The sequence below is a fragment of the Chionomys nivalis genome, chromosome 9, assembly GCF_950005125.1.
Source record: "Chionomys nivalis chromosome 9, mChiNiv1.1, whole genome shotgun sequence".
NCBI lineage: Eukaryota > Metazoa > Chordata > Mammalia > Rodentia > Cricetidae > Chionomys > Chionomys nivalis.
The window spans coordinates 43,054,875-43,080,318 of NC_080094.1; the positions used below are offsets into that span (position 1 = coordinate 43,054,875).

Sequence of the window (25,444 nt, forward strand, 5' to 3'; positions counted from 1 at the left end):
TGACATCATAATGCTAGACTGTGACATCACGATTCTAGACTGTGACATCACAGTGCTCCATGTGAATTTACAGTATGAACTGTGCCATCACACTGCTGCAGTTTTGCTACCACCATGTCCCACTCTGACAGCTCGGTGCTGAATGGTGACATCACCGCATTCTAGTGCACTGTTACAATGCTCCAATGTGATATAATGTGGCATTGTGTTATTACATTGTTCCTTTGTGCCATTACCATGTCACAGTTTAACTTTACAGTGAGCCAGTGTTCATTGTGATACCACAGTGTTCCATCACAGTACTGTATTGTGACGTCATTGTGCTAAATTAAGACATCTTAGAGCACTTCTCTCAGGAGGTGCAAGCATCTTTCTTTTTCCCTCTGGGATTTGGGATGATGGATGAGTGCGTGAGGCAGTTTATGTGTCTTGGGGACATCCTTCACATCGGCCTCCGTCCAGGAAGGACTTCCAACTGATGCTTTTCCAGCATTCACTAGGGAAGGTCCAAAGAGCTCCTCTCCAGGCGACTGGAGAGATGGCTCAGCGGTTAAGAGCACTGACTGTCCTTTACAGAGGGCCTGGGTTCAATTCCCAGCTGCCACTGTATATAAATGCAGGTCCAGGGGATCTGACACCTTCACAGCAATGTACATATTTTAAAAATTTAAAAAACAAGAAAACTCATCTCCAGAGGGCACCTACAGAGAGGCAGGGCACACTGGTGCCTCTAGAAGAGTTTCAGGGTCATTGTGTGTCCTGATTTGGAGTTAAGGAAATATTGGCCCCTCTTTCAACCTGTCTAAAAGATGGCTTATAAAAAATGAAAGATATAAAACAAAACAGCAACAACACTCCCTGAAAGGCATCTGTCCATCAACTGTGAAAGTCCTGAGTTGGGCCCTTGTGCATCCTGGGCGATGTTAGGACGCCCCCTGGTGGTGCTCCTGGTGGTGATGCTATACCGTAACAGCTTTAACAGGGCTCTGTGTGTGTGTGTGTGTGTGTGTGAGAGAGAGAGAGAGAGAGAGAGAGAGAGAGAGAGAGAGAGAGAGAGAGAGAGAGAGAGAGAGAGAGAGAGAGAGAGAGAGAGAGAGAGAGATTCTCTGTGTAGCCCTGGCTGTCTTGGAACTCCCTCTGTAGACTAGGCTGGCCACAGAGTCTGCCTCCCTGTGCTGAGATTAAAGGTATGCACCACCACTACCTGGCACCTTAGTGATTGGAAACATCTGGGATGTTTGGTCATAAATATCACCTCAGCTCCTTGTTACACCCCTATATCTAAAGCGTCAGGAATGTAATATTAACCTGGGGGCATCACCCCAGTCCTCTAACACCCCTATATCCAAGAAGTCTGGGATGATTGGAAGCCCCCTGGAAGTTGCGCTGGCTTGGACTCCAATTGCCAGCCTGCCAAGTGCTGACCCCTCCCTGGGGAGGGTCAGGACCACTCCCCAGGCTATTTAGGCTTGCACCAGAAAAAACACATGGGTGTTTTCGTGTGTCTGTGTTTGCGCACGTGCTCTGTTTTCCCCCTGCCATGTCCCCGCCACCAGGGACTGCCGTCTATTAAACATGGGCATTTGATGTGTTTTAATCTGGTCTGATTGGATTTCTTTGTGCCAGCTTAGAGACTCATCTTAAGATTTTTCCTAAAACCTAGTACTTCTGATTGTAGCCCAGGTTAGCCACATTCTTTACCTTGATGTGCTTACTTGGTTTGCACCTTTGGTCCAAGGTAAGAGGAAAGATGAAATTGCTTCCTACCTTGGAGCTATACTTTCCCCAATTCAGTCGTTTTGGACAAAGTTTATGATCAGTTTTGCACTTTGGTATTTTCCCTCCCTTAATCCCTCCCTGTCTTCCTTCCTAAATTTGAGGCAAGCACCCAGTGGTCTACAGAGTCAGACCATTCTGGTCTATAGAGCAAGTTTCAGGAAAGCCAGGGCTACACAGAGAAACCCTATCTCGAAAAACAAAATAAATGACTACATTTGAGACAAGGTTTCACTGTGTCACCTTGGCTGTCCTGGAATTCCCCATGCAGACCAGGCTGGCCTTGAACTCACAGAGATCCACCTGCCTCTGCCTCCTGAGTGCTGGGATTAGCTGTGTGCGCCTCCGCTCCCAGCTCTTCTCCTGTTTACTGAGTCAGAATTCTCAGGTTTAAAATCTTGATTCCCTCTATCGTGTCTGTGCTCCCACCTCCGTTTCTTCATCAGCCCGGCCTGGCGGTGGTGGCGCACGCCTTTAATCCCAGCACTCGGGAGGCAGAGGCAGGTGGATCTTTGTGGGTTCGAGCCAGCCTGGTCTACAAGAGCTAGTTCCAGGACAGGAACCAAAAAGCTACGGAGAAACCCTGTCTCAAAAAAAAAAAAAAAAAAAAAAAAATCCCGAAAAAGACAAACAAAAAAACCAACCAAACCAACCAAACAAACAACAAAAAAAACCCAAAACTCTTCATCAGCCCGATGGGTATATCATTTGTTCTCATCTCCTGGGGGCTGTAGAGATGATTAGTGTTGGTTTCTTAACTGGAAGCAACTACTCCTGTTGTTACTGCTTAGACTAAAATCCTCACAAAACCCCGGAAAGACTAGGCCTGAGGGGACGGCGCAGTTGGCCAGGCAAACGTGAGGTCCTGAGTTCAAAACCCGTACAGAAAAGCTGAGCCTGGTCGTAAAAGCTTGCAATCCCAGTGCCGGGGAGGCAGGGACAGGCAGATCTCTGTGGCTTATTGCCAGCCAGTTGAGGCGATTTGGTGAAGTCCAGGCCAGTGAGAGATCCTAAGTTAAACAGGAGAGTGAATGGTGCCTGAGGGGAAAGGCCGGAGATTGCCCTCTGGTCTCCACATGCTCATACCAGCACACGTGTGAGCACATGCCCCGCACCACACATACACATACATTGCTCAGCACACAGGTTAATGATACTCACTTGTCTCTGAGTAAGCATCAGTAGCTAGGAGGGAATGCTTTGAGAAGGTCGGAGACAGTGATCCTCAGCAGGGGCTCTGTCTTGCTTATCTCGAACATCCTTAATCACTCCTTGGTTTTGAGGACCTCAGTATTCGTCTACATGGGGACACCAAAGCACAGACTTTTCTCCTCTTGAAAGGACGCCTCTGATGAGATTGGATCTGGGCTCGTCAGTTCTGACAGCTTCATATGACCCTACCTGTGGGGGCCTGGTCTCCAAACACTCTCATTCAGAGGAGCTGGGAGTACTGAGGTGCATAGAGACTCATGGGGGCATGGGCATCTCCATGTTTGTCTATCCAGGTTTTAGACATGAATTTTAAACACATATAGAAAAATCTCCATCTGCTGAACTCCATCCCTGTCTTCTGAGCTGGTGCCTAGTCTGGCAGTGATGTCACCCTTAATAGATTCCCAGGCAAAAGCTTGTTTTCATAGTCGTCACCTCCCTGCACAGGACAAGAGTTGCTGGGCCAGCTGCAACTTCTCCCCGGGGGGCCTCAGACTTTCCTCTGCCTCTTTGTTCGGTGGGTTTCCTTTCTGGCCGGCCCCTAATCTTGCTAATATCAGGAAGCAGTGACAAAAGCCGGGGCCAGGGTGTCCTTCAGCTGGTCCCCACAGTACCTTGGTGTGCTGGCCCTTGGGAACAATGGTGCTTGAGAAAGTCTGCCTTCTGTTTCCTCAGGACGGACACCTTCATCTTCACCTCCTGTTTGGACCGAAGCTGTTTCTCTGGGTTCTCTGGTTCTCTGGTGGAGATGCCCACTGGGAATTTTGCCTCGAGGAATGAGGCTTCTCAGTACTAAGGTACAGGATAAGCATAGGAGGACTCTGTGCCAAGGAGCCTGGAGATAGGCTGTGAACTTGAATTACTCTGTGTGGCTTTGGAGTTTCTCACTCTTCAAAGAAAGAGGACAGAGTGCAAGGCTGGTCACACCTTGCTTTTCCCCCTACATGTCCACAGGGAGCTTTCTAAGGTCCCCTACCCATGTGCTTTGTCAGATCTCTCTCAACATGCTAGTCCACCAGGGGAGCACACAGAAGCCTCTGTCTTCTGTCTCTGCCTGTCTCTGGTCTGCCTGTCTCTGTCTCTGCCTGTCCCCATCTCTCCCTGTCTCTCTTTGCCTGTCTCTATCTGTCTCTATCTCTGCCTGTCTCCGTCTCTGCCTGTCTCTGGTCTGCCTGTCTCTGTCTCTGCCTGTCTCTGTCTCTGCCTGTCTCCATCTCTGCCTGTCTCTGTCTCTGCCTGTCTCAGTCTCTGCCTGTCTCTGGTCTGCCTGTCTTTGTCTCTGCCTGTCTTTGCTCTGTTTGGAGCCACCTTACCTTGTGCCAGGCTTGCTGGTGGGTAAAGCTCCCTTGCTCCTGGCTGGGCAAAGTCTGAGGTGTGTTGTGCATTCTCTCAAAGGGTCTTCCCTGTACTCCTGTATGGAGCATTGCATTTGAACTCCGCCTCAGGCTGTGCAGTGGGATGGACCCCAGCTTGTAGCATTACTGTTGGTAAGCTTGGGTTTTGAGTGTAATGATAAAGGAAAGAAGATGATTCTTTCCATGACAAGACTGGATTGAATAACATGGAGACTTCCTCTAAGGCTGAACAAAGAATAAAGTCATTTGTGGTCCCAACAGACAGTATTTGGAGGGACCATTGGGAGCCCCAGTCACATTCTTCATTCACACTTGGACATTGCCTTTGTCAGGGGTCAGAAGTCACCTTAGCCCGTTCTTCAGCTAGCCTGCCAGGTCTCATGCATCTGGCAGGGCCTCCACGAGTGGGAAAGAGCCCAGAGTTTTCGCTGAGAGGCTGTGGCAGACAGAGAGGGCCAACAAGCGGAAGGACCAGCCTTCCTACCCATGATGGAGAGCATCCTTGCAGATCTGGCCCCTCTGAATGTTCGATCAGGGCTCCTACCATCCTTATTGTCCTGCTTTGGGTGGGCAGAGGGCAAGCACATAGGCAGAGGGCGTCAACTGCCCCCTCCCCTTTCACACTCTGCATGGGAGATTCCAGCAGATCTTCCGGCCTTCCTGGTGCAGAGTAGAAAGAAAGCAATAGAGTTTATTACAAAGTGAAACAAGAGTCAAGCAAAATGGCTCTGCAAGGAAAGGTGCTTGCTTCCAGTCCTGATAATCTGAGTTCGAGTCTTCAGAACCTGCAAGACGAGGAAAGACTCTCTCAAGTCAAGCTCTTATCTCCACATGCATGCTGTGTCATGCGCGTGCCTGCACACACACAAAAGCATATGCACACTCAATAAATAAGCAGACAAATGAATATAAAAGAGTTTTAAAAGGAGGAAACAAAATGTGGCCGTAAAAATACGAATGTGGAAAAAGCATAAAAAAGAAAAACAAGTTGGGTGGTGATGGCACAAGCCTTTAATCCCAGCAGAGGCAGGTGGATCTCCGTGAGTTCGAGGCCAGCCTGGTCTACAGAGGAAATTTCAGGACTGGCTCCATAACAACAGAAACCCTGTCTCGAAAAAACAAAAACAAAAACAAAAATTAAAAAAAAAAAAGAAAGAAAAAAGAAAAAAGAGTGCATGTGAGATTTGAACCTGTGCCCCTGCTGAGCCCCTTCTTGCTTTTGCTGCTGCCTCACAGTTTTGGTTGCTAGTTTTAAAGTCACCAGAAAGGCAATCAGTGCCTTGGCCCTTCCATATTTAAACAGTGTGGAGCTGAAGGGCACAGGGCTATGGGGATGTGGTCATCGGGGGTCCCCGTGTAACACCTGACAGGGGAGGAGGTGGTCCAGCGTGCAAGTGATGTGTTAGGGGTGATGCACTGTAGTGGGCCTCTTTGTCCCCACGCCACCCTGTTCATTCCCCAGCAGACCTCAGCTGTTGACCTCTGTGTCCCACAACCAGGTCACCAGGTCCAAGAACAGCTCCTCTGACTCTGTCCTGGGTGCTTGAGTGTGGAAGGGTGAGACTCCTGGTGGGCCACCGGTTCTCAGGCCTAGACAGAGAAAGCAAAACAGGTTTTCTCATGCCTAGCTTCCCCAGTTCTGCCTCCAGGCAACTGTCTCTCCGGCGCCCACTCCCCAGTGCCGTACTTCTTCCAACAAGGCCACACCTATGCCAACAAGGTCACATCTCCTAATCCTTCTAAGTAATGCCACTCCCTGGTGACTAAGCATTCAACTATATGGGCCTATGGGGGCCATTCTTATTCAAACCACCACAGTGGGTGATGCCACCCGTGGGCTGGTAGTCCTGAGTTCTATAAGAAAGCAGGCTGAGCAAGCCGTGATGAGCAAGCCAGGAAGTAGCATCTCTCCATGGCCTCTGCATCAGATTCTGCCTTCAGGTCTCTGCCCTGTTTGAGTTCCTACATTCACTGCTTTTGATGATGAACTGTTATGTGGAATTGTAAGTGATACAAACCCTTTCATCCCCAAGTGGCTAACTAAGATGCTATCTATCTTTTTTTTTTTTAATTATTTATTTATTATGTGTACAGCATTCCTTCCATGTGTGCCCGCAAGCCAGAAGGGGGCGCCAGGTCTCATTATAGATGGCTGTGAGCTACCATGTGGTTGCTGGCAATTGAACTCAGGACCTCTGGAAGAGCAGTCAGTGCTCTTAACCACTGAGCCATCTCTCCAGCCCCAAGACGCTATCTATCTATCTATCTATCTATCTATCTATCTATCTATCTATCTATCTATCTATCATCTATCTATCTATCAGAAAGGACCTGAGTACTGCAGGGTGCTCCCCTTTAGACCCTGGATTGGGCACAGACCACACGCAAATAGCAATTTCCAAGCATAAACCAAACACAAAGAGACCCTTTATTAAGCAGGGCAAAGAGACAGGGTGGCTGGATCTGAATCAGGCAGAAACAGTGGCAAATAGCTTTGCAGGTGTTTGTTTGAAGAGGGAAAACGTGGAGGCTTGTGTTAGAATGAACTAGGAAGTGTTGGTTAGTTCTGATTGGGTATTTCAATTAGGTTAGTCAAAATAATGAATTTTGGTTGTTGGATTCTGATGTTTTGATAGTTGGACCTTGGTGTTCAGTCTCAGGAATAAGTCAGGGGCCAAATAAGGGAATAGACCTTAGTGGCTAACTTTAGGAATGTAATCTAATGGTTTAGCAAGAGAGAGAGGGGGTAAAGGACAAAACCTGTTGGTATCATGTTTGCCATGCTCAGGCCTGCTAGAATCCTTCACTGTTTATTACCTATTTACACACACACACACACACACACACACACACACACACACACACACACACCTCAAGAACTCCGTAGGATTCATTCATTCTGGATGTCATACTACAGTAATCCAGTCTTCTGGTTGTTGGATAGTAAGTCTATGGCATAACTAGAACATCACTGTGTTGTGGGATAGTCTATCAATCACACTGTGAACTCCTGAGCTTGCATTTGTGTTAATTAAATAAAATCAGCCTTAGGTCAGGAGGTCGAGTTAGCAACTAGCTGACAGAAAGTAATCATAGAGAGTCTGAGGGGGTCTGGTAGATGGATAGAGAGACACTTAGGAAGTAGTAGGAAGGACTTAGTGTAGCATAGGTTCTTTTGTTTTGATATAGAGAAAGGACACCTGCAAATAGAGAAGGTGAGCTAGTTGCTACTCAACCTGAGCCAGCAGGTTTTCACCCCAACCTCTGACTCCAGTCTTATTGATAAATAGAACATAGGTATTTAATTACAAGCTACATTTGGCTCAGCCTGAGCAGCCGGTAACTGTGGAGCTGCAATTACTGAATTACTGTCTAAAACAGCAGTAGATTAAAGTGCAGCCTCCTGTGCCCACAGCAAAACAACATCGCCGCAGCAACCCCTCCGTCCCTGGGGCTTTGGAGCATGGCTCTGTTGTGGTTATTGTGGATAGGTGACTGAGTATTTCCATGTATTTTTTTGTAGCCCTGTGTATGACTTAGCTTTCTTCCTCACCATATCGGGACCAGCAGTTTGCTGTGTAATGACACTCACTATAGATTTGTGTTTCAGTGAGATTGAGTGCCTTTCGGGTGCCCACTGCCCATTGGAATCCACCTCTCACTGCTTTCTTTCTTCTTGTTTGTTTTTGAGGTGGGGTTTCTTTGAGTAGCTGGCTAGCTAGACTCTATTCACCTGCCTTAGCCTCTTGAGTCTTGAGGATTGCAGGTGTGGATCTTCCCCTCACCTTTTATTTGTATTTTCTTTTACATTATGGCAAAAATTTTTGCCTTTATCCTTCTCAAATTTTCTTAAACACTCACCCTTGTTGACTTATATATATTTTTTCCTTTCATGCTTTTGTAGTCTTTCATATTACAAGGAAATTTTCTCTATGAGATAAATATAAATTGCAGAATTACACTATGAAATCAGTTTCATAGTATCCAGCAGACTTGAAGCATGAAACTTGAAATCCTGTTCTGTCTTGTGCTGTCAAAGTTCATCAGTTGTCTTTTTCTGTGTCCTGTAGAATGTCTGGCAGTTTCTTCTGTGAAGCAGGAACCCTGAAGGACTGTCTCACCCTCTTTAGGCAAGTTCAGCAGGTTGGCTTGTGTTTAATTGCACAAGCATTAGACAAATACAGTATCACCAATTCTCATACACAGCCCTGAACACTCAACCTGGTTACAGAAGCTGTCTGTGCTGTTTGGACAGTCATCTGCCATCTCTTAGTTTCTGCAAACATTTTCATATCTTCGGGTTTTTTAAAATGTGTATTTTCCCTATTTTAAATTATGTATACATGTTTATCTCTGTATAGGTATGTACACACGAGTTCAGATGCCAGTGGAGGCTGGAGGTATCAGAACTCTTGGGAGCTGGAGTGACAGGAGGTTGTGAGATGCCTGATATGGGTGCTGGGAGCAGAATTTGGATCCTCTACAAGAGTAATAAGAGCTCCTAACCACTGAGCCACCTCTCCAGCACCACCCCCACCCCCATTGCTTGTGTGTATGTGTGTGTTTTAAAGGAGTTTGTTGTTGTTGCTTAGAATGGTTTTATAATGACAGAACAACCAGGGAGACAGTACAGAGTTCCCACACACTCACCCAGGCCCTCCACATTGGTGAGGCAACTGATTACAGCCTGAGCCAGTGCGCATGCGTTTCTCTCCGTCAAGTCTTTCCAGGCTCCTTGGGGCTGTGATTTTTCCCTTGTTGTACATGGCTTGAGAGACTGAAGAGTTTTACAGCTATCTCTCTGACTGTCGGATGCTTTCTGGTGCTTAGACCAAGAGCGACAGGGAAAGCTAGTGGTCTCCACACCAGGAGAAACTCAGCAGGATTTATGGTGCTGCTGTTGACCTTGACTGCTAAGGTCCTGTTGACATCACCTGGCTAGTATTTAATTAAAATTTGCTTCAAATTTGGCTTTAAATTGTGGTAGTGGTCTTGTTCTCAAGCGGTGGGAATAACAGCATCTCGTACCCTGCATATTCTGCCTGTCATAAAAACTGCCACTTCTCTAAGCGTCTCAGGACTGGTGCCAAAATCTTGGCGCCAGGTGTGTTGGTTACAACCGGGATGTCATTCCTTTTACATCTTCTTAGCGGACAGAGCAAGGAAATGTATATGTATGTACTAATGGTGTGCACACAGATATGCACAGGTTTCTATATGTAGCTTCCTGTAGCTGTGTTAAGCTAGCCCAGCTATTAGGACCGATCCATCATCACTCAGTTACCGCGCACACCATGGGAGCCTCCTCTTGCTGGCCCATAAATCCCCATTATGTCAGTGAGAAGACGAACTCCTCCTTCCCGCCATCCACTTAATTACTTGTACATTTCCACTTTGTTTGTGTCAGGCTGTTATGCAAGAGCTTCATGGGAATGACGTCATCAGCCAAGTACATCAGTATGTATGGCAGGGAAGGCCGTGTGGCTGAGCAAGGGTGGGCTGACTCAAAATTGGTCTGTGGAGAGTCTAAACGGAACTCCAGGTATACCTGGAAGTCTAGTAAAGGCCGTGGTCACTTAGGGATCAGATCTCCCCAGGAGGCGCCTTGCATCGTGTATACCCACTCCATTTCTTTAAGAAGTGTTGGCTGACTTTGCATTCACTCCCTGGTTTTAGATATGTGACCACTGAATATAAAAGACTGCTTGGTAAGCTTGTGCTTTAGCTCCTCAAGGCCAACAGCTTATATCTGTGTCAAAAAGGAAGTGTTCATACAAGCAAGACATGGTAGTTTACATCTGCAATCCCAAGACTTGGGAGACCAAGGCAGAACAGCCATAGGTTTGAGGGCCATCTGGGCTACATAGTGAGACTGTGTCTCAACTCCTTAATCCTCACCCTGCCTGGTCCCAATAAGAAGAAAAGAAATTCATACATATTCCTGAACAGAAAGGTTTCTTTATGACCCTAATATTGCACCAGGTATAGGCATGTGTGTGTGTGTGTGTGTGTGTGTGTGTGTGTGTGGCGAGATTGCTCAGGGGTTAAGAGCACTGACTGTTCCTCCAGAAAACCCGGTTCAATTCTCAGCACCCACGTGACCTCTCACAAGTGTCTGTGACTCCAGTTCAAAGGGACCTGACACCCTCACACAGACATACATGCAGGCAAAACGTGAATGCACATAAAAATAAATAAACCTTTTAAAATAATAAAATACAGAGTAGAGAAAGTGCTTGGGGGACCTTGGCAGTGTGTTGGGAGACACATGCTGGGCTCTGGTGAGACTGGAGAGTCAGGCAGGCTTTAGGCCATATCCTGGACTTATTGAAGGAGTCATGGCCTATGCATAATGGATTCCTAAAAGGATTTGAGTAGATGTGAGATCAGTTTGTTCTGTTTTCCCTGCAGACTCTTACATGTTTACAACTTGAGGCGTTTCTGATGAAAGGATGTTCTCATAAATACTCCCATTTCTTTTCAACAATTGAGTACTTTTTAGGGTGCAATTAAACTCCGGAGTAATTAGACTTTTGTGTGAGTGAGAAGGAAAGGACATTTATACCAGACAACACTGAGCTACTTATGAAACGTTGCTATGGCAATGACATACATACCAGAATCTCCTAAGTGGCTGTGGGAGGAACAGGAAGGAAGAAGTGTGGCTTCCATGGCACATTCACTCACTGACTCATTCGTCCCTCCCTCCATTCACTCACAGGCCTGAAGTGCTGGGCTCTGTGTCAGGTGCGTGTCCTTGTGCTGGAGGACCCACAGTCGCTTGGGAGAGGCAACAGCACCAGCTAGGACAGTGTGGCATAACCCACTGGTAAATGTGAAGACACTGTGACTTCAGAAGTGAGCTTTGCTGTTTGTGAAGCAGGTGGGGGGCAGTTGGAGAGAACTCTGGGTGTTATGGATAGCCAGTCCACATGGATAGACTTGGGCAGGAAGCTGGTAGGATGGGCACATAGCTCCATGGCAGAGGACCTATGCCGACTCAGGGCTTGATTGCGCAGGAGTGGCTTCTCGGCTGCCCTGTGCTCAGCAGCAAACCCTCACACCCTGGGGGGTCCCGTTTCTTGTCTCAAGGTGCATCTCACAGACCTGAGCTGTGGCTCGGGAAGTGGGGAGCCTGAGGTGTACCCGTCCCTTCCTTCACATGCATATTCTCAGTGTGAGCCAAGAAGCAGATCTTTTGTAAATCTTCTCTATAATTAGAAGTCAGAACTACTCTCATTACATGTATGATGCATATGTATACAGTCTTATGTTATAAATGACATCTTTTAAAGAAAGCAATTGCCCTAGATTTCAAGTTAAATACTGTGTCAGATGTTTTCAGGATATGCAGTATAAGGTCTTCAGGCTGAGCTATGGTGCATATTTTCAGTTAAAACGTGAATGCCTAAACATGTTTATTGCCTGGTGTGAGTGTTAATATAGATTATTAATATTACAGGATGCAGAACCATTTAGGAGGCAAGCCTCTGGGCACACGTGTGAGTAATTATCTAGATTAGGTTAGTCAAGGTGAGAGGACCCACCTTAACTGTGGTCTAAATAAAAGGAGAAAGTGGGCTGTCTTCTTTACTTTCCTATTGCTGTGATAAGATGCTATAATCACAGCAAGTTATAAAGAAGGTGTTCAGTTTGGACTTACAGTTTCAGGGAATTAAGAGTCCATGAGGGCAGAGCAAAGACATGGCAGCAGGAACAGCTGAGAGAAAGAGAGAGAGAGAGAGAGAGAGAGAGAGAGAGAGAGAGAGAGAGAGAGAGAGAGAGGTGACATACCTCTTCCAACAAGGCCAAGGCCACACCTCCTAATCCTTCCCAAACAGTTCTACTGACTGAGCACCAGGTATTCAAACACATGAGCCACTGAGGGCCATTATCACTCGACCCCTGACAGGAGCAGAGCACCACATTCATCTCCTTGCTCCTGAATTACAGATGGATGTGACCCTGACTCAGGCTTCTGTGGCCACGCCATCCTTTCTATGATGGGCTGCACCTGCTAACTGAGCCCAAATGAGCCTTCCCTTTCTTATGCTGTGTTTGTCAAGCATGTTGTTACAGCAACAGAAGAGTAAGTAATGTAGCCAGTGTCACCGGTAGGTGGGAAAGACACTGGTTGTCACACACCGATATTCTAAAACTTCAGAGGTTGGTTAACCTTCTCACTAGGCTTGACATTTGTGGAATCACCTATCTTTTTGCCAAAGTAGCTGAAGTAGAAACATGGTAAGAACTGACGGGGCCGCCAGAAAGGCGGAGTCAAGGAGAAGAAGTCATGTAGTCACCAGAGACAGATGTGCTGGAAATTTGTGGTAGGCCATGACCTCATGGTGATGCACAGATTCATAAATATGGGTTAAATTAAGATATAAGAGTTAGCCAATAAGAAGCTAGAACTAATAGGCCAAGCAGTGATTTAAATAATATAGTTTCTATGTGATTATTTTGGGGCTGAACAGCTGGGAATGAAACAAGCAGTTTCCGACTACAGCCTCCACCTTCCTAAGGCCTTCCATGTTTCTTGCCCACCAATGTCCTCGCCAAGTAAGGGCAAGTGTGAAAATCTTGGCCCTGCCCTCCACGCATCTCCCTCCCCTCCACCACTGAGCTGTGCCTGAGGACATTTGGGGCGAGCTAGAACTTTCCTATGTCTCCATTAGGCCTTGAAGACAGAAAGCTGGTGGTAGTGATTCCCTCATGCTGATGTCTGAGCAGCCCGGTAGGCCATGGGGCATGTAACAGGAAGTCCACAGTCACCGTTAAATTATCCTCAGCTCCATCGGTGGCCTGTGCCACATCTCTTCTGGGCTCGGCTCATCCTGGGCCCGCCTGGTACTGGGTCTCCAGTTGGCTAAGGGGGCAGCCTCTCATCCATGCAGCTGAGCTGCTGTGAGCTCTGAGTTGGGAAGGCTATAGAAACTGTTTATGGAAATTAACTAATATGTGTAATCTTAAATTGACAATTGTGTTGGAGCTGGTGAGACTGGCCCCCGAGCTTTATCCATATGAGTTCACCCACACTCCACATTTAGGGTGTCAAGCTGGGACCTCAAAATTGGCCATGTCGCCATTTATGCCATAGAAGGAGACAAAAAGTTTATCTCCACCCTCAAATGGTGCACCAACACACTTCTGGCTATCCGTGGGTACATATGTAGGGACTATGTCTCTGTCCCTACTACTGCGGTCCAGTATAGCATAGGAGCTCCAGATGTGGGCAGAATTTGTAAATATGAAAATGGGAGGAAAGCAAGATGAGCTCACTGAAGCCCTGGGTAAGGCAAACACTGATCCTAAGTGAGGAGTTGTGCTGGTACCCAGAGGGGAAAAATCTGATAAATAAAAGACTAATGGCCGTGAAATTTGCACATGGGGGCCCTATAGAAAAATGACGGCAGTTGAAGCCTGCCCCAGGTGAGGACTGACAGCTGGATTTCTGGGAGCATCTGTCTGCACAGGCCAGCATCCTCTCCTCTAAGAGGAACAAAACTACAGACAACACCAAGTTCAACCAGGGTACTTCTTTGATTCTACTCAGAAACCAAAGAAGCCCAGAAAATGCTGCTAACATGGGAGTGGGGGATGGGGGAGGCCACTGCCCTTTGGTCATTCTAAGTGGACCAAAGGCTAGGGAAAGCCCACTAACCCTTTGCCTCTTGTTCAAAGGGAAGCAGAGGGGAGGACATGGTTGCTGTTGTTTTTGAATTTCATTTTACATGTTTTGCCTGTGTGTATGTTTGTGAACGGTATGTGTGTCTGGTCCAGCAGAGGGCAGAAAAAAGCATCAGATCTGCTGGAATTGGAGTCATAGGCAGTTTGCGAGCTGCCATGTGGTTCCTGGGAAGGAACCCAGGCCCTTGGAGCACAGTCAGTGCTCTTACCCACTGAGAAATTCTCCAGACTTCAAGGACTTGTTTTGGTTTTTTCAGGCTTTCATTTCCCCCATTCATACTCTCTCTCTCTCTCTCTCTCTCTCTCTCTCTCTCTCTCTCTCTCTCTTTCTCTCTCTCTGTCTTTCTCTCTCTCTCTCTCTCTCTCTCTCTCTCTCTCTCTCTCTGTCTCTCTCTCTCTCTTTCTTTGTTTGAATCCAAGGCCACGTGGATGCTGAGCGAATGCACTACCATTAAGTTACACTCTATTCCTTTTTGTTTCTGAGTGCTAGGTAACACAGAGTGGAAAAAAAAGCCAGCTAAAAATGTAAGAAGCTTAATTATAGGTTTAGAAATTCTAGAACCACACACTGACGCAGCTCTTGCCTATCTGACCCAACATTATCCCCTGCTTTGTTCTTGAAACCCTTCTCCGAGGTGCTGAATTGGCCCGCAGGGGTTACTTGGGGCGCGGTAAGTCCCAGTACTCACTTCATCTCTAAGGAGCATGAGTGGGAACATCTTCCTTGGACACCCATGGGTGCGCTCTCCCCCCTGCCCTTCATCATTCTGACCTTCTCCCACTCCTCCCTTCCTCCCTCTTTCCCTCCCTCTCTCTGTCTCTCCCTCCCTCCCTCTCCCTCCAGGGAGGCCAGCTGTGGTAGTTAGTACCTCGGCCCCGACCTGCTTGTTTCCTGTTTCCTCTAGTTCCTTTCTGCCTCCTAATAATTTCCTTTCACAGCTTTTGGCCAAGTCAGCTGGAGTTTAAACAATCTACATTGTTTAAGAAGGCGACTCTTCCATAAAAGGGTTAGTACCAAAATAGAATCTGGGAATCCCCAGGTGGGCGGGCCAAGGGAGACCAGTGCACAGGGAAGGCATCTTGGGGAAGGTGGTGACAGCTGAGTACTGAAACATGCACAGTTGCGAGGGGCACCTTTGTGCCAACCATGACGGTCTTTATGAACGAGGGTGGTCAGCGCACGTGGCTTATCCTGGTCTGAAGCTTGCAGCAACAAAAACCAGTCCTTCCGGCCATCTCTGGGCTCAGTGCTTGCGTGACAGCTTCTGGGCTTTGGGGTCCAGAGGGTGGGACCTTGGGCTTTCTTGCCCATTTCTACTCAGAGGTGACACTACCCCTGAGGTCCCAAGTCCAAGCAATGATTCCTATTTGCTAAGGGACCAGCTGAGTGTGTTTCCTTGGAGCCTTCTTTGGACAGTTTAGGATGGGCTTAGAGATGTCTTGAAGCACAGTGGCTTAATCCTGCTGTCCCAAGGCTGACTTACTCCCGTTGACAAGTTCCCAAATTCCCAGTGGTCGGCTGGTCTGATCCTTTACCTTCTTTGAGCAATTCGGGTGCCCAGCTGAAATGGATCTCTGCTCTGAAATGGATCCTGCCTTAGGGCAGGAGGGGTAAGCATGTGGCTGCTGGCTTGGCCAGGCTTACCAACAGGTCTGCTTTCCAATAAAGCTGTATCTAAGCTTCTAGTGCGGGGCTATGGAACTGGTCACAATGACGCGTCAGTGGAGATCTTCCTGATCATTCTCCTGACAAGTGGGCTCTGTTACAATGCTGTCTGTCTTGGGGCATGTGAGCCCTTCTGCTAGTGTTTTAGTACAGACCCTGGTAGACTCCAGAATGTGCCAGATGGGCATAACCAGGCACCTTAGGGCACTCTTGTCTAGCACAGTAGTAGAGAAAAAGTGCTGGGTAGAGGTGTGGGTGTGTCCATACTGCAGGTCCCTGATTCAATGTGCCCCCACCCAAGCCAGTTCCTGAGAGTCTGGGGTAGGGAGGGTCACAACTACCACTAGGGGCACATCTCATGAGGCCCAGAGGAGGAGATTCTGCAGGCTGGCATCTGCCTCCTGGGCCATGTCAGGTACCAGGAGCTTGAGAGAGATGCTGATTGATCTTTTGCCTAAGCTAAGAGGGGAGGCTGGCTACGGTGACTGGCTCCATCCTGTTCCTATTGAGTCTTACAATCTGGAACATTCTCACTGGAATGCAAGACCGGCATGGATGACTTTACTGAGTCTGTCAAAAGGTTAGGGCTAAACCTTACCCCAGGAGTCCCCTCTTGCTGGGGGCATGGAGGTGGAGTCTCCAAACACTGCTCTTGGAGTGGAAGGCCCACTGCCTAATTTTTAGGTTTCCCTACTCGTGTTTTGAGCCAAGGACCAGGTCTGGAGTAGACAATGCTGATGGTTTCATGCTGTCTGAATGTTCCTCCCGGTCCTCAGGAAGCTTTTGTGTACCATCTGCAGAGGACAGCAGATGCAGAAACAGTGTTGGAGGGAGCATCAGCTTCTCACACTTCAAAGAGATCATTCTCATGATGCTGGGTCAGTGGGTATCACTAGCTATATTCCCACACAACAGGGGATACCAAGAAAAGTTTGAGTTACAGGCCTGCTGTGTTTTAGGGTTTTGTGGGAGCAAATCTTTTCTACAGAAATAAAACCACCAGGCACTGCGACTGTCTGTATGAGGTGTTTATTGTTTGCCAGATAAGAACAACCTGAAGTTCTACCAACAAGGAAATTGTTAAGTCAGTCACAGCACATCTGTACTGTGGAATGTTTCACAGTCACCTAGAAGGGCACGTTAACTAGTTAGATATTGGTCCCGGGACTCAGTGGCAGTCTATTAGGCCAGGAAGGTAAACTGCAGAGAAACAAATCTTACACACAAGATTGTAGTATTTTAAAAATTGTAACAAAGCAAAATCAAAACCCTTGTTTTTATATTTAAACACAGTAAAGGGGTTCACGCCTCAAACTAGACTAGAAGGAGGAGGTGGGGCTGGAGAAACAAGAAAACCTAAGTCATTAAAAAATGGACAGAAAGCACTAAATGAGGTTAAGTAAAGCTTTAAGGTATCCAGTGCTCAGTATTAGGATTGCAAATTTCTGCATTTGCATTTGCAAATGCGTAAAGGACCAGGGAGTCAGGAGAAGGGAAGAGGCACTGAGGGAATTGGACGTGAAGCGCAGCTGCTTTTCGCTCTGCTCCAGTTTGTGCAGCAGGTCTACAACACACACACACACACACACACAGACACACACAGACACAGACACATCCTAACTTGGTAACACTTGGAAGGGATAAGAAAGCAATGGCTGGTGAAATCGTTCATGTTGTTAAATCACTACCAGAATAATCTAGAAGTGCCTTAAGGGGCCCTGTTCTTAATGGGGAGCCAGTAAGTAAACTCTTGGCGAAGACAAAGCCAGACTCAATGTTCTCATTCTGAGCTGGGAGAACAAGGGCATCTCAGCTAAAAAATAAAGAGGCAAAATTTGCAATCAAATCACACGTGAACTGTCACCGTTCAGTTCGCTGGTGTTACAACCAATGGTATGAGAGAACACAGTGATCATGGAACACGGACTACGTCCAGTCTGAGCCTTTTTATATCAGAAGGAAGTTGATTGCCAACAGCTTTGTGTGCCCACCCTGGTAACTAAGCCTTAAGCCAGGAGTTGACACACCAACACCACCGTCTAAGAACCATTCTTTCTTTATTACCTGATAGTAAAAATGGCATGCAAGGAAGAAACTGTGTGTTCAGGGCTTCTCCTTGCTCTCTGGTTTAGGATTAGTTGACAGTGGGAGCCGAGGAGGCATATTGGGCTGGCAGGACACTGCTACCACAGATTGGTTTCTCTGCGCTGTCTGACCAGTGGTAGAATGTCCAGTGGAAGGCTGTGTGTCCTTGGGCTCCCCGCCTCACACCCCTTTACCGTGTGAAGCTGCCCAGAGGTGTCCTTGAGAAGACCTGATAGCAGTGGGAACTCGGCACATGAGGTGCTGATATCAGTGCTCACGTTGTTCTGAAATGCTTCAGATGAACCCTTTGACAATACATGTGTGTCCCCCACTCCACCCCTCCTCACAGATGTTGCTCCTTTTAAAAGATAATACACCCTGATACTGCTCAGCAAACCCCGGGGGGCCCCAAAGGGGAGGAGGGCCTGTGGAAGAAACTAAAAAGTTAGATTTTTAAAAATTTTAAATAACAGTAATATTTTAATATATATTTACGTTCAGAGTGGTAGAACAGTATATCAGTTCCCGTGATGACAAATTCTTTATTGAGTCTCTTGAAAAATACCATTCTCTTAAGCTTTTTGACCAGTAATTATATTTTTGGAGTATTAAATGATTCACGGAAACTAACCCTTACCAAAGTGGTTTCAAAAACTGATAGCTTACAAAGAACTCTGTACAAAGGGAGCATATTTAAAGATGCTCACAGGATACCTAAGAACACACCCACAGGACCAGGGGGTATCAGAAGTAAACAAGCATCTGGGCTTGGTGGCATGCTGCAATCCCAGCATTCAGGAGGCAGAGGCCAGAAGATTGTAAGTTTGAGGCCAACCTGGGTTACGTAGAGAGATTCCCATCTAGAAAAACAGAGCAAAGAAATAAAAAACAAAGCCACAAACATGTCATTTACAAGGGGTTCATTAACTCTGCAGATCATTGCAGGGGCCAGAGCAGCAAACACCAATCCTTGTGGACTAGAATCTAGGCACCACAAACACACCCTGCCCCGAACTTGCTCTCTGGGAGGTGAGTGGCAAATTTCCCTGCAGTCTGATTTCTGAACCTTTGTCTAGTGTAGTGGTCTACTTAGTTTAACGTCTTTGCAATATTTCAGTCTTACTGTGAGGTGTCAAGGTGCATAGTTGCTGTGCAGGGAACTCCCACTTAATTCAGAGTGTGGCTTCCACTCCACACACAAATCTGGATTTGGACCTGTGAGTCCCAAACTGATCATGAGATAACTCTGGGCTACACAGAGCAGAAAACCTGAGGAGAGACAGACCAGGAGAACCCGACTCTGCTGCTTCCTGTCTGTATTGGAGGGTGACTTCAGCAATGGAAAGCCCAGTTTTCCTGGCTACCTCCATGAGCTGGAGGATCAGGTGCAGTGCACAGCATGGTTTCTATGTTCTTTCCCTGGTCTATCACCTAGTGTAGTTGCAAAAGCACTGAAACACCGTATTAAACACATGGTAGGGAGGACGCGTACTTGGGAGGGACTTTTGAAGTGCCGTGAATCGCTACACGCTGGTGCCTTCATGACACGTGGGGGCTAGAGAGTGAGAACTTAGGGTACCGCTGTCCACCTTTGCCCACCAGCTCACCTCTGTGGCTGCTAGCCTCATTATTTATTTTACAATGAACCAAATGAAACCCAACAAGCAGACCATTGCTGGTTGGTCCACAGTGACCCTCAGCGCAGCTCCCCGTTCCAGCCAGAATTCGCAGTGCTTGGTGGAGCAGATCTCTTTGATCAGCCGCCAGAGGACTCGCTGGTGGAGCCTGCTATCCTGCTTCTCCCGGGAGAACTCAGCCTGGTTGGCCGCCTGGGTGGCGTTGATGCAGCTGGCCACCAGCATCTCCTTGGTCACATTGGCGTCAGAGCAGCCTTCGTAGTGGATCCCATCCGGGAACTGCCAGTAGTTGGCCGCGTAGTATCTGTTGCCCTCTGCTCCGAAGTCAATGTCCAGCTTCCGGCCTTGCTTGATGAAAGCTCCCGGGCGGTTCTCAGCTACACGGGCTTCGGTGATCTGGTTGCTGCTGGGCAGGGCCTTCCGGTTCCACTTGAACCTGTGTTTTATGCCCCTTGCCTTGACCGCGGAGAGGTGGCTGGCAAGCAGCATGCAGAGGAGGGCCAGCCCCCATGTGCCCAAGCGCTTCTTCATGGCGTCAGAATCTGCAAGGGAAAGACTGGGCTGTTATCCTCCCCACATGCCTCGGACTCCCGCCTTCCAAGAGGTGACAGATTTAAAGGAAGCCTCGGCTCATAGTGATGTCTCATGCACAGGCTACCTGGGTCAACTTTACTACCAGATTTCTTTGTTTTTTTTGCCCAGGGATTTCTCCACTTGGTCTGTTCTTCACTGTTTGGGGCAAATGAGAAGCTGCACACGGCTATTTGCAAGCTGTTAGCCATGCATAGGAAAACAGATGCACCATGTAGGTAGCTTTCCCTTGTGCTGCTCTGGTTTCTCAAGTCGGCCACCCCTGGGAGGTAAGAGTTGGAACCAAAGGACCTGATCTAGGCTGTGTTTTCAGTCTTCCTTACTTCCTATTGATTTCCCTGAGTTGGCACTGGTCCAGATCCATTCCACTGTCTCCTCTAAGAAACCCGCTGCTGGTTCTAAAGGGATCAGTGAGAGAAGGACGCCAAGTTGGAGGGGAAAGGGAGAATGGCCACAGCCACCTCTGCAGAGTCTCGGGTCTGGGTCTCCTACATCACCATCAAAATGTGTTGTTGATAGCTTTCCCAATCTCACCCAGGGGACAGTGTGCCCTCTGCTCATCCTTATAGCTTTTAGTTATACACTTATTAAATGTCAACTACTACATCGAGCCCTTCTGTGATATGATCTAATTCTCACAAGGAGAAAGTACTTTTATCCAGTTTTTATAAGAAGTTCTGGGATTCAGAGATATCAAGTAATTTGCCCAGAGCTGCACCGTAGTAGGTGGCCAACTTGAATTCAACATTGATTCTAAGAGTAGACACCATTGACTGTCCCACTGCCCATGAGGAAGCCAGAGGTGTGTACTGCTAATGGTTTGTGTTGCTGGGGGCATGACGACTCCTAACTGAACAGAAATCAAGGCCATTAAGGGATTTCAAGAGACATCAGAGCAATGGTTCTCAACCTGTGGGTCTTGACCCCTCTGGGCTCACACATCAGATATATTGCCTATCACTTTTTTTTTTTTTTTTTTTTTTTTGGTTTTTCAAGACAGGGTTTCTCTGTGGTTTTGGAGCCTGTCCTGGAACTAGCTCTTGTAGACCAGGCTGGTCTCGAACTCACAGAGATCCACCTGCCTCTGCCTCCCAAGTGCTGGGATTAAAGGCATGTGCCACCACCGCCCGGCTATTGCCTATCACTTATTCACATTGCATTTTGTAACAGTAGCAAACTTGGAGTTATGAAGTAGCAACAAAATCATTTTATGGTTGGGGGTCATCACGACAAAAGGCACTGAACTAAAGGGTCACCGTATTAAGAAGGTTGAGAACTCCTTCATTAGAGGAAAGGAATGTTAGCAAGACTTGGGAGACTGCCAAGGTTATCCCAGGGTCCAAAGAGCTGCTGATCTCAGGGGCTCCCCACGCCCCCATCGTCACCAGTTGTATCAGCTGTGACATCTTGCTCCCGAAGCTAGTCACTGTGGAAATCACCCTGGAGACCAGCCCCAGAGTGTTCCAGCACCAAGATCTTTGTCTGTTTGATCAGGGACATAGAGAGATTCCTACAGCACAGTGGGTCAGGCTGTCACCTAGATGAAGAATGACTGACTGTGAGTCCCTGGAGGGCCAGAGCAGGCATGTTTCTACTGCTCTCTATAGAGCATCCTCAGGCAGGCTTGATACTCCTGTTAGAGTGCGTAACTCTGGGGGTAATACTGGCACTTATTGTACAAACAAAAACCAAGGCAAGACATAAGCCTATCCCAGCCAAAGTAGACCATACCTACCCAGTCACCTCTGGAGGATGCAGAGGGACCTCAGTGCCCCATCCTCATGGGCACCGCCTGTCTCAGCCCTTGGGCAGCTAAAGTATCCAGCCTCCAGCACCTCCCACCCCGATCACAACGAACTCAAATCAACTTTTTCCCAAAGAGGTCCAAGTAGTGAGTTAATATTTATTGATCTACCACATAGGGGCTGTACCCACCCCATGATATCCACCCATATTCTAGTAGGAGAAATCTTAAAAGTAATATCATGGAAAATGTCTAAGAGTGAGTCAAATATTTTTAAAAAATGAAAGCACAGATTTCTTGAGAAAGGACTTAGTTTTCACAGATAAGGGCTTAAAAGCAGAAACAAAACTCCCGCCAGTTGGCCCCGAGGTAGCATCACAGCATGGGAATGCAGACACAGGCAGCTCTCATAGCTCCCCTGCCTGGGACCCGGGGACAGGAAGGGAAGTCACAAGCCACTGCTGGGCCTGGGAAACCCCTGCCACGTACCTCTGTTCTCTGCTACTGTAATGTCTGGAGCCAGGAATCCACACTTCTCCGGAACACTTTCTCCAGGCCACCACTCAGCTATATAGGCACTGCCGGGGGAGGGGGCCTCTCTCCTGGGCAGCCCTTCCCTCTGCAGCAGGACCAATCAAGGGCTTCCTGGTCACTCCTCCATCCTGGAAGATTAAAGTCTCTTCCCTGATAAAACCACGTGAAGATCTTGAAGTTAAAAAAGTTAAAAAAAAAAAAAAAAGACCTGAGAACAATATTCAGAATTACAGCTTGGGTGGCTTCCATTGCCTGCAGCCAAGGGGGCTTAAGGAAGCCTTCTGGACACATTTGTTGTCCTGACACTTAAGACAAGCCCCCAACAGGGGGCCTCTTTCAGGCAGCCTGCAAGGAAAGGGACAATTAAGAAGGACTGGCTTTTGCCTGTACCCCCATACCCTGTAGCTGGAGCCCATACAGATGGAAGAGTTGCTAGGCTTCTCCTGGTTAGATGGGAAAGCCAGACTGAGTGAGTAGAGACAAACTTGATTTCCCAGAACTTTGAGCTGTTTGGGGTCCCTAGGGATACTTGAGGGTCAAGGTTAGCCCCAAGGCCAATAGGCTACAGACCCGTAGGGAGGTAGAGCTAGATGCAGCAGAAACCAGTTATGCACAGATGATGACCCTGACAGTGTTTTCCCTCGAGGACTTCACCACCACCCCTGCTCAGGCACAGTTGAGGAGGAGGCACTAGAATCATTGCCTCCACACAATGGTAGGAGGCTAGGTATGGGTGACTGTCCCAAGGCCTTAAACACTGAGACTTTCCAGACTGTTCCTGTTATGATCACTATGGAAAAGCAGAATTAAAAGTGAGTTCTGTAGGTGAGGACAGGTAAGACTGTGTACATAATGTACCCTACTACTGTTCCCTGCCTTTCCAGTTTCGAGCTCCTTTGCACACTAAGTTAAACTGCCTTTCCTGTAAAAGCCAGCAGGTGGCGCCAGAAGAATGTACAAAGGTTTCCAGCCTGGCTGTGAACTCAGGCTGCCCCTGTAGAGCTACTGTCCTTGGATTGAGGATTTCCAGCCGCCACCCCATCCCTTGCCTTTGTTTGTTTGACTTCAAAAATTTGTTTCATTTCCTCTTTTAAAAAATGTTTGCATTTCTTTGTAGACTTACAAACTGTCTGTGCATGTGAACACACATGACAAACACCTCCATTAAAATCCTGTGTAGATTATTTGCAAAATACAGAGAAACAAAACCAAACAAATGATCCCCCCCCAATAAAATCACTTCTAATATTTTACTACCCAAAGGCAATGATCCCTGAGATTTTGTTGGTTATATACATGTGTAAGGACATAAATAGGGTTTGGGGCAGAAGGACCCAGAATCTTCTAGTCTATCAAGTCTGTACTGGCCAGATCATAGGCTCAGACAGGCCCAACCAGCAATGCAATCTGGGGACTAATCCCTCCATATGGGTACCGACCCTGTGGCTGTTCGCTTCCCGTCCCCGCGGGTGCCCACCTCCCTCGGCTCTTTGGTCATTTTCTGAGTAAGGCTTTGCCAGAGTATGGTAGGAGGCAACTTCCAAACTGAAGAGACTACAGATTTCCCTTGATAGTGAACAAAGAGCCATTCTCAAAGCCACCAAGACATGTGGAGGACAGAACATGCTGGATGGAGAAGAAGGAGGAGCTCTGCCAGCAGCCAAAAAGACAAGAAAGTGTGAGCCAGCTGTGGAGCCTGCACGGCCAGCCCTGTCTCACAGATGGCCTCGCAGCCCTACAGGACAGGAAGCAAGTGAGCAAGAGGGAGGCTTCTTTACAGGGCTAGAGAGACCAGGGCCAAGGGCATTGTCTCCCCACCCTGACAGTGATGTGAGAGCCACCAGGGTGTAATGGACCACCCTGGGATGTGGGTGTTCCGGGACCCCGGGGGCTGTGGCACACATCCTGTGAATGTACAAATATCAGAAATTTAAGTGTGTTGAAAAGAAGTGACAGGGAAAAGGGAGACCTCTACTATGCACGAGTGGATCTTTATTTGATAACTTCTTCAGTTTGCTTAGATCTTGGATTAGTTAGGAACACTGAAAAGTAAATAGTGACCATCAAGACACAACCTCCTATGTGAAATAAATTCTACATCAAAAGGTTTCTGTGCAGGAAGATCATTCCCTGCATTTATGCCAAGGAAGAGAATAGAATGGGTTAGCCAAGCTCCATCTTTAATGCATCCAGGAAGGGAGGGAGGGAGGAAAAGAGGGGAGGGAGGGAGAGAAGAGAGAGAGAGAGAGAGATCCTAGTCTCTAAGATGGGGAGACATTAAGAGATCACGAAGGAAGACTCCCCATGGGTGAAATTCATGTCCTTGTAGAGAGACTGGGAAGCCCCTCATTGCTTCTGTCAGGGGAAACAAGCAAAGACCTATGAACCAGAGAGCAGGCGCGGACCTGCTGGCACCTTCACCTAGAACTTCCTTGTTGTGATTAAATTTGATTGTCAAATTTATAGGATTGGGAAACAAGCACTGGAGGGACTGGTGAAGTCACCTCCGAGCTGTCTGTGCGAACATTTCCAGTGCTGGTCAGATGCCGAGGGCTCCGTGGACTCGCATTATAGCCGAAGGTGGAATGACACAAGGCAGGCCTGGTTGGAAGAAGAGCCCTAGGGAACTTCATATTGCCTTGGCCACTTGGTTCTCTTCTCTCTTCCCCTCTACAGCGAGGTGAGGGGGCTCGCACCAGAGAATCCAGCTGTGGTATAGCAAGCTCCTCCAAACTGAAACTTCCCCTACCAGGAAGAGAGAGGGAAGCTGGCTAGGACTTGGGGACTAATCAAAACTTTCAAGACCCAGAAAGCCGAAACCTAAAGGATCCTCTCTCCCTCCTCAGGATATATGATTGCTGGGTACAAGTTACCAGGGGACCCACCAGCTTTAATGGTGTAAAGAACTCCAGGAATGCAGCTGCCTGCGTTGTCTCCTATGCCTCTGGAGGGGTTCCATGGTGAGGCAGCTTCCTTTCAGTCAGTCCTGCGGGCTCATAATCTTATTCCGGTAAGTAGCCTTGATAAACTAACCAGTGCACCGAGCTAGACTGGAGTGGAGTTGTTTCTTGAGTCTATCATCCAGGACCTCTCTGTTATAGACATTGTCATTCATTTGTCCTCCTCGGGAAAAGTCACACCACACAGTTGGCAC

The 25,444-nt window shown here is 47.7% G+C and overlaps 1 protein-coding gene across 1 annotated transcript; it reads right to left on the bottom strand.

Annotated features, from left to right (window-relative positions):
• Window positions 1-18,251: 18,251 nt before the first annotated feature.
• Window positions 18,252-22,304, bottom strand: Prnd (prion like protein doppel). Its single transcript, XM_057781526.1, has 2 exons — window positions 22,246-22,304; window positions 18,252-19,963 (listed from the first exon to the last, which is right to left on the bottom strand). Exon 2 carries the CDS (start codon window positions 19,950-19,952, stop codon window positions 19,416-19,418), a length of 537 nt encoding a protein of 178 aa, XP_057637509.1. The 5' UTR covers window positions 19,953-19,963; window positions 22,246-22,304; the 3' UTR covers window positions 18,252-19,415.
• Window positions 22,305-25,444: the final 3,140 nt, after the last annotated feature.